This window comes from Myxocyprinus asiaticus, chromosome 16 (genome assembly GCF_019703515.2).
Source record: "Myxocyprinus asiaticus isolate MX2 ecotype Aquarium Trade chromosome 16, UBuf_Myxa_2, whole genome shotgun sequence".
Classification (NCBI taxonomy): Eukaryota; Metazoa; Chordata; class Actinopteri; order Cypriniformes; family Catostomidae; genus Myxocyprinus; species Myxocyprinus asiaticus.
Window position 1 is genome coordinate 3,711,961 of NC_059359.1, and position 13,382 is coordinate 3,725,342.

At 37.5% G+C, this 13,382-nt stretch overlaps 1 protein-coding gene across 1 annotated transcript in view; it reads right to left on the reverse strand.

Annotated features, from left to right (window-relative positions):
- The window catches only part of iglon5 (IgLON family member 5), a 242,426-nt gene that overhangs the window by 52,445 nt on the left and 176,599 nt on the right, over positions 1-13,382 (reverse strand). The window contains exon 2 of the mRNA XM_051721423.1: positions 2,593-2,674. Within this exon, the coding sequence (XP_051577383.1) occupies positions 2,593-2,674 (82 nt within the window). The remainder of the gene's footprint in view (positions 1-2,592; positions 2,675-13,382) is intronic.

Below are 13,382 nucleotides of genomic sequence, written 5' to 3' on the forward strand. Positions count from 1 at the left end.
AACGTGAGAACGAGTATGTTTTTAGGAGTGCCAACTTTTGTACATATTGTGGCTATTATTATTTCTGGATTTTACATTTGAATTCACAGAGTTTTTACAAAGTGTGTTTCTTATTCATTATAAATAAACCATCAGTTTTTTGTCATATTGTCATTTTTATGCGTATCACTGATATGCAGATGGTTTTAATTTTTTCAATAAATGTCCCTACATATTACTGCTGTTTGAAATGTTTCTCAAGCAATAATGCCTACTTATTTATTTACAAAACAGCAAAACAGTATATACTGCACATTTTTCAGTTGGTAGTAATCTAGTAATTTCATTCTGAACATAGCCATTGGGCTAGTTGCGGTTCAACTGGTTTTCATGTTAGCTGGTGACCTTATTCGTTTTACACCAGATGTGAACAACCGGGCCGCAGATCCGTAGATTCCGAGAAACATGCTTCTGACTCAATATTTTGCTCTCAAGTAAATGTAAACTTACTACATGATGCTGGCATCATTTGAACTCGGCCATCAATAATATGATCAGCGCGACATTACAGCACATTTTCATTTGAGCTACTAGACGGCGTCAATTTGAAAGAGTGTGTGTTCAGTGTGAAACGGTGCATATAATCCAGCAGTGTGTCCATGTTAACTTGTGCCTCAGTTTACAAGATGATGGTCCTGTCCGATTATGACATTGTATGAAATATGAATGCAGGGATGGACTGGGAAGATAAATTGGCCAGGGATTTTACATAGAAACTGGCCCAAAAGTTGTTGGAGGGGAAGGTTGGAAATCTGGCCCAAAAATTGTTGGGGGGGGGTCTCTTTCTGCCCTCTTCGGCATATCGTGGTGCCATTTTGTGGCCCATTCTGCATCACGCAGCGGCCCATTTCAGCTTATCGCAGCCCATTCGGCCCCGTTTCATGGCTGGCACTTCGGGAAAAGTCCCGGTTCTCCCGATGGACTGTCTGCCCCTGTATGAATGTAATTTTCTCGTCTAAACGCTGCACCCAAATATTATGCGATATCATAAAATCAGTCAGTAATTGAATGAACAAACTTTCAACATTAATAAAGCCATACTGAGTTTGTTTGTTATTAGTGCGGACATATGCTCAGTAGGCTGAGGTCTAAATAGTAACATTAATGTACATCAACATCATAAGATCAGAAAAACAAGTAGCCAAAATTACCCATTGCTGGCCACTGTCAACGAGTTTACTTCACTGTCATTTCAACATTTGATGAAATGGTTTGTCATGTTGGTATGCAATAGGTTATTGTGTCTAATAGTGTAACTAACTGTTCCAGACTGCAGACTACCAGACTATAACGATTTGTTAAATCTGCAAAAAGAGAGGTTGATTAATTTTATACTCAGATGACCTTTCAAAGCTCTGAAGGGCTTGTGGTGAACGTTCTACACATGAGTAAAAGTGATGATGTGTTGATATTTATGTCTGAATATATTCATTGATATAGATTGTTGTTCATTCAATTACTGACTGATTTTATGATATCACAGAATATTTGGGTGCAGCATTTTGACAATAAAATGACATTCAGATTTCAAACAAAGACCATCAGCTTGTAAACCAGAGGCACAATTTAACATGGACACACTGTTGGATTATATGCACCATTTCACACCGAACACACACTCATGTGAATACAAAGATGCCCCCTTAAATTGTCGCCATCTAGTAGCTCAAATGAAAATGTGCTGTAGTGTCACGCTGATCCTATTATTGATGGCTGAGTTCGAATCTCCTACCTCGGTTATTTATTTTTATTTTTTTACTTCTACAGTTTGATCTAATAATACCACCTGTTTTAATCTGTACAGTGATGCCAGCATCATGTAGTAATGATTTTCGGAATCAACGAATCTGCGGTCGATGTTCTGAAATATTCAGTTTCTGAGATTTTCGTTTGCACAGGGCGGAGCATATATGAACATTCAAAAGTTTCCTGTTTCGTGTTATAGCGACACTGAAAATTTTAGTGCATGCACAATCTATAAATTGTTGTGAAAAGATGAACAGTTAATCTCAACTTCATTTGACGCTGAAACGTAATTTCCTTTCCGAAAACATAGTTTAGATGAATTGTAATCCAAAGTAGGCACTCATTTTTTCAGTGTCGCTTCAACATGAAAAAGGAAACTCATGAATATTCATGTATGCTCCACCCAGTGCAACCAAAAATCTTAGAAACCGAATATTTCAGAACACCTGTCATTCACATCTGGTGTAAAACGGAAAAAGGTCACCAGTTAACACGTAAACCCGTTGAACTGTAACACCGGGTTTTCAGAATCAATAGAATTGATTCCAGACTAATTTTGCTCGATCTTGAGAAAAAAATGGGAGGCAGAGTGCAATCTTACAAGAAACAATGCAAAGCATACTTTTACACCTTATAGTAATGATTTATTTGATCAAATGAATGACAAATGATCTATGAATCGATTTCCCTGAGCGGAGGCAACTCTTGATTCCCAATGCTTTGGAATCGAAGAATCAATTCTTTTTGGAATCGACTCTTCTTTTTTTCGTGTGACGCATGTGTGCAGGTGTGAAAAGAAGGATTCACCTCAAAACGACGCTTTCTCCTTCCAGCACGGTAATGTTGTCAGGCACATGGCTGAACTCGGTTGCCTGAGCGCTGCTGGGCCCTGCCAAAGAAAACGAGATGGTGAGCATACAGACAGCAGTTTATCCAACAACAGAAGGTCCACTCGCTCCCTGAGTCCCTCAGGTGGCACGGCGGGTGATGGGTACTGCATTGATCCTGGTCAGGCAGGATTTGTTTTTGTGCTTTTTGCTTAGTGTGAGGAGAGAATAATACGAGCGCATTCGACAGCGTTGAGCTGTCAGTGCTGACCGTTGGTGGGTTTGAATAATGATTGGGTTCTGCCCCGCGTGCTGCCTGGCCGTGCACTCATCGAACAGACCTGATAATGAGCCAGGGAAAGAGGATTCGCGCAGAGGCGACGAAGCGTGAAATGAAGGGACAGCCGCTGCAATGGCATGGATACAGACGCACAATCTCACTTACAAATACACACATACTTGTATACAAAAACATGAGTGTTTCTTCACCTACAGGTCAGGGTAGAGTTGCACCAGCCATTTGTAAGGTCATTTTTTTCATGAGTACTATTATGCTGCATTAACGTAACTATGGGCTACAGATTTCACTAGATCAAGATCTTATTTAACTGTAACGTTCACCTTCTCAGATTACAATGTTTGGTTCCTAGCGGTGACTAAACCTCCCTTCATTCTAGATACATTGGTTTACAGTCCTAAAAAATAGAACCTAAAGAGAACCTTCCTAGAAGGTTAGAAATTGTTTATACAGGACACAACAGTGTCAGTGAACAGCATGCATAAAATAAAATAAAAAAAGGGTAAATATCACTAATTTCCAGTCAAGTTGTAATTCTGTCAAATTATGCATAATGTAAAAATATTATTTGTGTGTATTTAGGATACATACAATTTGAACTATGAATTAATCTTAGCAAGACAAAGGAGTCAGTCATTGCATCTTCCAAAAAATGTTTAAAATGTAATTTTCACCACAAAATGTTAGCAGACAAAAAATATAATTTCAGAGGTGGCAGAAATGACATTCAATTGCACATTTGTAGACAAATAAAGTCCTCAAGGCAAAAAGTGCCCATAGTTGACAAAACACCCATACACAGGTGTTTTCATATACATAAATAAAACTTCACACAAAATCATATTGGAATATGAATTGACAGACATGCACTACTGTGACATGAAAACATCAGACGAAATGTGAATTTGCTTTGGCTGTTTGCAGGTGGCAACAGATGAAGTCAAGGGGACAAATTCCGTTTTATTTTTCAAATGGCATTCTTGTTCTTATCTATTCAGTGTTTGTTAAATATGCTCCAATTTCCCCTGCAAACAGAGATTAGTGCACCCCGAGCGTGCTATCGGAGCAGAGGCTTCTCTCTCGCTGTGGTTCCATCGCAAGACACGTCAACACTGCCAAATGCCAGCGTGGCACCAGCGCTGAGCTCCGTCTGCAAGTACTGCTCATCATCAGCCCATCATAGCCAGTACTGTCCTTAATATCTGCTGGCCAATATTTGGTTCTCCTGCCTGCAAGGTTTAATATACGAGAAACCACTGAAGTCAAGAGGCACCCGGAGGTTTTCGAATTTAATGCAGAGACGCCAGTAAACTGACAACTTGCCAAGGGTGAATCAGGAGTTTTGCATTTGAAAATCCATTTTATTTAAATACAATATCAAATTATTTCAAAATTCAGTTTAGTTTGACATAGTTTAAAAATGTATTCATAGTTTATATTTAGCTTTTATTTCATGGGCACATTTCTATTTCTATTAGCAGAAGTTTTAGCAATTGAAGTTAACCCTTCTGTTGTGTTCATGTGTGCTAAGATTGTTAATAAATCTCTCATATTGCAAATATTATCACAAGATAGTGCATTAGATCTTTTTGTGAACATCTTTTTTAGTAATTATGACAGGTTTTGTACTTATTTTTTGAACATATTTTAATACATATATATATTTTAATACATAATACAAATAATAAAAATAATAATTTTGAAATAAATGAATAACCACCTGCTTGGTCTAAAAATATATATATAGGTGTCATTTTAAAGCTTGGAGTCTGGACTTTCCAATACATATAGCTGATCTACCAAATCTTAAACAATTATTTTTAATTTGCTGACAAATTAGAACTGTTTTGTTCTCATAATTTGCAAATTTGTTATCATAACAATTATATTCAGAGTTGGTAAAAACATCAAAAGGATGAGATAGCCATGTGTTATATACAGTATCGTTGAAAAGGTCTAAATTAGTAGAATGCAGTGAGCAAATTTGTTTCACTCAGAGGCCAAACTGCAGTGAGTATTAGTGTATGAAATTCCCACAGACACATAAATATAATAAACAGGAATGTCTTTTTGTCATGTTTTTCCTTATTACTTCCTGAAACAGACTATGACATATCGTAACTTACAGCAGACTATCCCAATTCAAACGAGCACAAACACAACATAATATGATAAGCAGATCTTGAAATATTCCTCAAAGGGTGTACATGAAAAGACGATGCACAAACGAGTGCTCAACACACGTTGTGTGTGTGAGTGTGTGTGTTTGTGTGTGTGTGCACATGTCTGAGGACTTGCAAACAAACATCCATATATGCGCTCATGGGATGCTCCTGAACACTTAATATTTCTGTATTTTATAGTCTAATCCATTCATTTCCAATGGCCGGTCATTTTTGACCAGGAACACAACAAGTGTAACAAAGTGAAATAAACCAATACATTTTAAAGAAAATGGGCCACATTTTTTGTTTTTTCAGATACCATATGTGAACAAAGTCAAACAAATGTATATATTAAAAAAAATTAAAAAAACTTAAGGGTTAAAGGTGAAGTTTACTATCGGCACCACACAGCTTTGAAACAGAACTGTTTCTGTTTACAAAGATGTTTTTGAATCAATAATTTTTCATGTAATATTCAAGTTTTAGTTTTAGCATTCAATAACGCTCTGCTTTTTAAATCTGAGCGTGAGGCATGGCGGAGGCGCACAAAGTTGCACAGAGTAATGAAAAGAAGTGTGGGCTTCATTGTCATGCGTGACGTGCCATCATACACAAATTGCATAAAGCTGCTTTGCCATTTCCACTGAAATGACCAGCAATGACATTGCCAAATTAAGTTTTCCCTACTTGCGGCACACAAGGGCATGGGCTGATTTGAATCAGAGTAATTGCTTAATCATCTTCATTATTTTCAAAGACAGGTGCTTTTACATAATCTGTGTATGCACATGTGCATGCATATTTCAAACGGGCAAGGATAGGAGCTAACCAGTAAAGGATAGGAGCTAACCAGCAAAACTACAATGAGTGTGAGACTATTTGGAATAACATACTACCTTATTAATCATGTGTAGAGCCGAGGAGGGCGGGGCCGGGCTGGAATGACGCACGCCCGGTCCCCAATCAGCCTGATGGGGCGCGCGAGGGATAAAGGCTGTGTGTTTTTGTTTAAGTTTATTATTAAACTATTATTTTTATTCTCAAGCCAGTTCTCGCCGCCTCCTTTACACTGAACCCCCTTACATCATGGTAGTATGGTTTCTGCAGTATGCAGTATGTATACTAAGTGTGCACATTTCCTGCATGCATGGTAAACGTGCTACTAATTTTGTTAAAATATGCATACTATGTAGATTTAGGGCTAATGCATTCTAGATCACTGCTTACTGAATACTGTGTAGTATACACTGTATATGGCATGCTATTTTAATTAAAAATGTGATACAATAGTCAGTGCAGTGTTCTTAGTTGTGTACTGCACATTTTGCCAAATGTAATGGGTCCTCTCTAGGTATTGCATACAGGACATTTGCATACTGTGCACTGTATACATACTACATGCTGCAGAAATGCTAAGCTAAAACAGGCAAATGTTGGAGATATTAGGCCCAAGACATTCTTTTCCAACATTAAATTTAACATCATAATATCCATGTTGCTTATCAGTTGAAAAAATTATAATTGATTGGTTCATATTATGTATGCTACTTTATTCCATAATGCAATGAAATTGACATGACCTTCCATTTTTAGTGTGACGAACAAACTGGAATTCTTAAAACTGACGATCGTGTTTACTCTGCTTGATTCGAATGCAAAAATTTCCGAAATGTTTATACAAAGTTGAGTTAAAAATGCAAAATAACAATAAAATTATTTCTAACATGCTAACTGGACACCACACACAATAATGTGTGTTACAATAATGTATTATCACTGTATGCATGCTTTCACATACTATTTTTTCAAGAAACAGTAGGCAGTATACAGTACACACAGCACAGTATGCTGTTAGCAGCATGCTAGTATTCCATTCCAAACGTTACCACAGCGTCCCTGAAATTCTGTTGCTTTAAAGCACATTAGAAACAGTTGCTATGCACTTCAGATTAGTCAGGAGTCAGGACAAATTTTAAAAGCGAGGGTTGCGCATTTTTCTTGACATATGAAACAACCTTGTAGACATCCAGACGCATATTAGCACAGCTCAATGAATCTTACACGAAATGTACAGTTTTGAGGTTAATTCAGTTACTGACGCTCACACTCGCATACAATCTTTTCCTCATTTTCTGCACTTGAATACTCTGCATCTAAACAGATGATATGTGCACACGTGCTAAAACCCCAATGCATTATGAAGAGGTTATAAAACAGAGGGGGTTATTCCCTTTTCCCTTTTCAATTCCTGTCTTCGCTGCTCAATTGGCACCTTAGATTTTAATACCGGTTACCGGGCAACTCACGCTCCCTAGCTAGGTCAACACACACGTGAACGTACGCACGCACGCACGCACACAAATATGCTTGATTATTATGAGTTCCATGCATTTTTGCAGTGTTGTGCAAACCACAAAGGTCTTTTTCCAGGGTGTTTGCTGCAGAAATGGGAGTGTGGACTAGGTTTCAGCTGTGTACAGTATGCATAATAGGCTTAAAGAAAATTTAGGGGTAGTAAGGAATCTACCAGAGCAGCTAAGTGGGTCAATGATGCTTTTTTTTTTTTTTTTTTTTTTGCCCGAATCTATTAAGTTATTCCAAAATACATAAACAATTTCCACAAAATAATTACCTGAATACACCTCTACTATTTTGTAGTATGTTTTAAATGTATTAGTTTAAAGTATTTGCCCCCTTCCTGATTTCTTCTATTTTTGTGTATTTTTCATACTAAATTATTTTAGATCTTCAAACGAGATATAACATAAAACAAAGGCAAACTGAGTAAACACAAAATATAGTTTTCAAATATATATATATATATATATATATATATATATATATATATATATATATATATATATATATATTTTTTTTTATTGAAGCAAAAAAGTTATCCAACACCTATATCATCTATGTGAAAAATGAACTTCCCCCTTAAACTTAATAGCTGGTTGTGCCACCTTCAGCAGCAACAACTGCTTCCGATAACTGGAGATCAGTCTTTCACAACGCTTTGGGGGAATTTTGGCTCACTCTTCTTTGCAGAACTGCTTTAGTTCAGCCACATTGGAGGGTTTTCGAGCATGAACTGCCCGTTTAAGGTCCTCCCTCAGCATCTCAATCGGGTTCAAGTCAGGACTTTGATTAGGCCACTCCAAAACTTTAATTTAGCTTCTTTTGAGTCATTCAGAGGTGGACTCACTCCTATGCTTTGTATCATTATCTTGCATAATCCAGTTGCGCTTGAGCTTCAACTCACGGACTGATGACTGGACGTTCTCCTTTAGGATTTTCTGGTAGAGAGCAGAATTCATGTTTCTCTCAATTATTGCAAGTCGTCCTGAAGCAACAAAGCATCCCCACACCATCACACTACCACCACCATGCTTGACCGTAGGTATGATGTTCTTTTGGTGGAATTCTGTGTTTGATTTACACCAGATGTAACGGGACCCCTGTCTTCCAAACAGTTCCACTTTTGACTCATCGTACACAGAACATTCTCCCTAAAGGTTTGAGGATTCTCGTCACTCTTCCATGGATGACATTTTTGGCCAGTGTCTTTCTGATAGTGGAGTCGTGAACAGTGACCTTTAGTGATGCGAGAGAGGCCTGCAGTTCCTTGGATGTTGTCCTTGGCTTTTTTGTGACTTCCTGGATGAGTCGTCGCTGTGCTCTTGGAGGAATTTTGGAATCTCCATTTGGAGATAATGGCTCTCACTGTGGTTCTTTGGAGTCTCAGAGCCTTTGAAATAGCTTTGTAACCCTTCCCAGACTGATGTATTTCAATCACCTTTTTCCTCATCATTTCTGGAATTTCTTTGGACCTTGGCATAGTGTGTTACTGGGTGAGACCTTTTAGCCAACTTCATGCTGCTGAAAAAGTTCAGTTGATTTGAAGTGTTGATTTGATTGAACAGGGCTGGCAGTAATCAGGTCTGGGTGTGTCTAGTCCAGCTGAACCCCATTATGAATGCGGTTTCATAGATTTGGGGATTTAGTAACTAGGCCCAGTTGGTATTGCATAACTTTTTTGCTTCAATAAAGAACATTATCATTTAAAACTGTACTTTGTTTACTCAGCTTGCCTTTGTTTTATGTTAGATTTTGTAAGAATTTTTGAAACAATTTAGTATGAGATACACACAAAACAGAAGAAATCATATATATATATATACACTGCATGCTCAATTATTAGGCAAGTGAGTATTCTGATCTTATCATTGTTTCCATGCACATTTTCCAACTCCAAACCATATAAACTTGAATGCTTATTGGATTAAATCATTTTCAGGTGATATGTATTTGTGTAATGAGGGAGGGTGTGGCGAAAGTGACTAACACCTTATATCAAGGTGTGCATAATTATTAGGCAGCTTCATTACCTCAGGTAAAATGGGTCAAAAAAGAGATTTAACTGGCACTGAAAAGTCAAAAATTTTAAAATGCCTTTCAGATAAATGCAACACTCTTGAAATAGCTAAATTATTGAGGCGTGACCACCGGACAATCAAACGTTTTGTTGCGAATAGTTAACTGGGGTGCCAAAAACGCATGGAGAAGGCGCAAATTAACTGCAAAAGACTTGAGAAGAATTATATGTGGAGCTACCAGGAACCTATTATTCTCCAGTGCCACCATATTCCAGAACTGCAACCTACCTGGAGTGTCCAGAAGTACAAGGTGCCAAGTTCTCAGAGACATGGCCAAGGTCAAGAAGGCTGAAGCACGACCACCACTGAATATATTCAAGTTGAAGTGTCAAGATTGGGCAAAGAAATACATGAAGACAGATTTTTCAAAGGTTTTATGGACAGATGAAATGAGAATGATTCTTGATGGACCAGATGGATGGGCCCGTGGCTGGCTCACTAATGGACACAGGGCACCACTTCAAATCAGGTGCCAGCAAGTTGGAGGAGGGGTACTGGTATGGGCTGCTATCATCAAGGATGAGGTAGTTGGACCTTTTTAAGTTGAAGTTGAAGATGGACTGAAACTCAACTCCCAAACCTACTGCCAGTTTCTGGAAAGTACTTTCTTCAAGCAGTGGTACAGGAAGAAGTCCTCATCATTCAAGAAGGCCATGATCTTTATGCAGGACAATGCTCCATCACATGCATCCAAGTACACTGCTTGGCTAGCCAGCAAGGGCCTCAAAGATGCCCAAATAATGACTTGGCCCCTTCCTCACCTGACTTAAATCCTATTGAGAACTTGTGGGCCCTTCTCAAATGTGAGATTTACAGTGAGGGAAGACAATACACCTCTTTGAACAGCATTTGGGAGGCTGTGGTTGGTGCTTCAGTGAAAGTTGAACGTGAACAGATCAAGAAACTGACTCCATGAATGGAAGGCTCATGGCAGATATTGAAAAGAAGGGTGGATATATTGGTCCCTGAATATTTTTGAAAGGTCAAAAATGTTATTTAATTGTCATTTTGTGTTACTTATTGGTTGCACTTACTCTAAAAATTGAGAATAAACAATTGAGTTGGGAGAAACTCTTTTTTTAAATTTAGTTGCCTAGTAATTATGCACAGTTATATATTCCCCTGAGAAAGATAAAATTCACTTTTTCTTTGTTAAACATTCAGGTTTGAGGTGCAATAACATTTTGGATTGACTGAGAGCATTGTGTTTGTTCAGCAATAAAATTAATCCTGAGGAATATGATTTGCCTAATAATTGTGCATGCAGTGTATATATATATATATATATAATATATATATATATATATATATGTTGTTGTTGTTGATCTGCTCAGCGAGAAAGAAAACTTTCGAGATACTTCACAAACTATTTCAGTTCACCTGCTGGACAAGTTGACTGACAGTTTTATCATGTCAGTCTGAGAGATGATTAGATTAGAAAGTATCGAGTGTAAAAAATGGTTTAACGGTTAAAACATGTTATCATTTGGAACAATATTAATTATATGCCACTGTCACGCATACTCAATATACTTGTGTTAAGTACATTTATCTGAAATCACTGCGTAATGCACACTTATAATGACTGTTAAAATAAATGTTTAAAACAAAAGTTTGACAGTATCTTATTGCCATGTACATCTACTTGTGTTATATTTGCTAAAAACCCTGCATGTTACTAATTAAACGTGATGAAATTTTAACGCACCAAGAGTGAAAGCAATAAAACACAGATCTCACTCAACATCTTCAGCCTGACCCATTATTAGATACTTTAATATTGCAACAGACAGACGAGGGTGTTAACGACTTTTAAAAATAGCACAGCGATTACGATTTTGTTTTTGGTATTTAAAGCACTGCAAGTCACAGCAATAGTATTAATATTATTACTATTTTATTTGTATCTTTTTGGATTTTTCCCCTTTTTCACCCAATTTGTAATGCCCAATTCCCAATGCACTTTTTAAGTCCTCGTAGTCATGTAGTAATTCGCCTCAATCCGCATCTTATCACGTGGCTTGTTGAGCGCGTTGCCATAGAGACAGTGCGTGTAGAGGTTTCATGCCATCCACCGCAGCATCCATGCTCAACTCACCAAGTGCCCCACTGAGAACGAACCACCCCATGTGACTCTACCCTCCCTAGCAACTGGGTTGCTTAGGAGAACTGGCTGGAGTCACTTAGCACACCCTTGGATTCGAACTAGAGAACTAGTGAACTCCAAGGGTGTTAGCCAGCGTATTTTACCACTGAGCTACCCAGGCCCCCCAGTTTTAATATTATTATTATTTGGTAAAGAAAAACACTTATAGTCCATAAAGTTGTTTATTAAAAAAAGGTGATACAAAGGCAAAGATGGCGCGATATATATTGTATTAAAGATATAAGAGTACTCGTGAGATTAAATGCAAAAGCAAAACAATGCAGCAATATGGAATAAATTATGAAGACAATCCACATAAGATCAGAGTTTGTTTTAAAGGGGATGAAAGGCAGTGATGCAACAATATAATTGACATGTTAAGAGAACCCATATGAGAAAACAATGTTTCAAATGAAATACACATCCTCACTGCTGATTCAGTATTTCTTCCTCGAGTTACTTCAGCATTAAATGTTCTTGGTCAAAACAGCTTTCTGTGCTTTAGCGCCATTGATTCTGGTAACTGCAACGGCTTCTGACACGTGATCTAAAGTTTATATATTATTGGTCAGGGCAAAAAAAAACAAAACAAAAAAACAATCAACACACTCACCGTTAAAATAAGCTTAGCTTTGTCAAATTTTCAGCGATTCAGCACAAATGTTCGCTCCAGATGAGAATGGCTCATTAGGAATTTATTGTTTCAATTCAAAATGTTGATCACGGCGAGAAATCGCGCCGAAAATTTGCGTTTGATGTTCAAAGGCCTGTAGTCTGCATTTTTAGCTGATGGAAGTGATGTTTCAAACACAGGCAATGTGTTGCCGCTAGCTTTAGCGTGTTAGCCAAACTCAGTTTAAAGAGCACCTGTTATGGTTTTTCAAATATTATCTTTCATGTAGTGTGTTATATAGCTGTTTGTGAATGTAAAAAAGTCTGCAAAGTTTCAAAAATCAAAGTGCATGACAAATTGAGTTATTGACTCCCAAAAGAAAGAACCAATTCTGAACACCTGAAACGAGTCGCTAGTAATTCCAGACTTACTTCCTGTACTAACCTACGTAATTTGGTACAAAAAACCCGCCTCTGGTCTTCACTGGCTGCTTGCGAACAGCTTTGACCCGCCCTCAAACACTACACTAAGCGGTAGACCAATCACAACAGACTGGGACATCTGACCAATCAGAGCAGAGTAGGCTCTCTGAAAGGAGGAGTTTAGAATGAATCCTTTAGAAAGGATCATTGAACGAGTCGTTTTTGACACTGGGGGAAAAAGGTAGTGCTGCAATTTAAATTATGAGCAAATTAGTGTTTTTTGACCTTGGATGCATGTAAATCTATTGTATGAGACCTTTAAAACAAAATTAGGCACGTTTAAAAACCATAATAGGTGCTCTTTAACACCTGTATCTCAAATTACACACATCTTTATATATAAAGTATAATCGCACTTGGTAACAGATGCATGTAAATGCAAAAAATAGCATTTTAGCTTAGCATAAAGCTAAATGTTCACATGACAATTTACACAAGGTTAACTATTTCTGAAGCTCCAAACTTCAAATCCACACAGAGTATACACAACCACATCTTTTTCTGATCGTATGTGGATTCTGTTCATATATTGAGGCAGAAAATATATTATTTGTAGCTTTCTATACAATGTTAATATCTTAATACCCTAACCGCATTGACAAGGCATGTAATCGTGTATTTATTGGATTT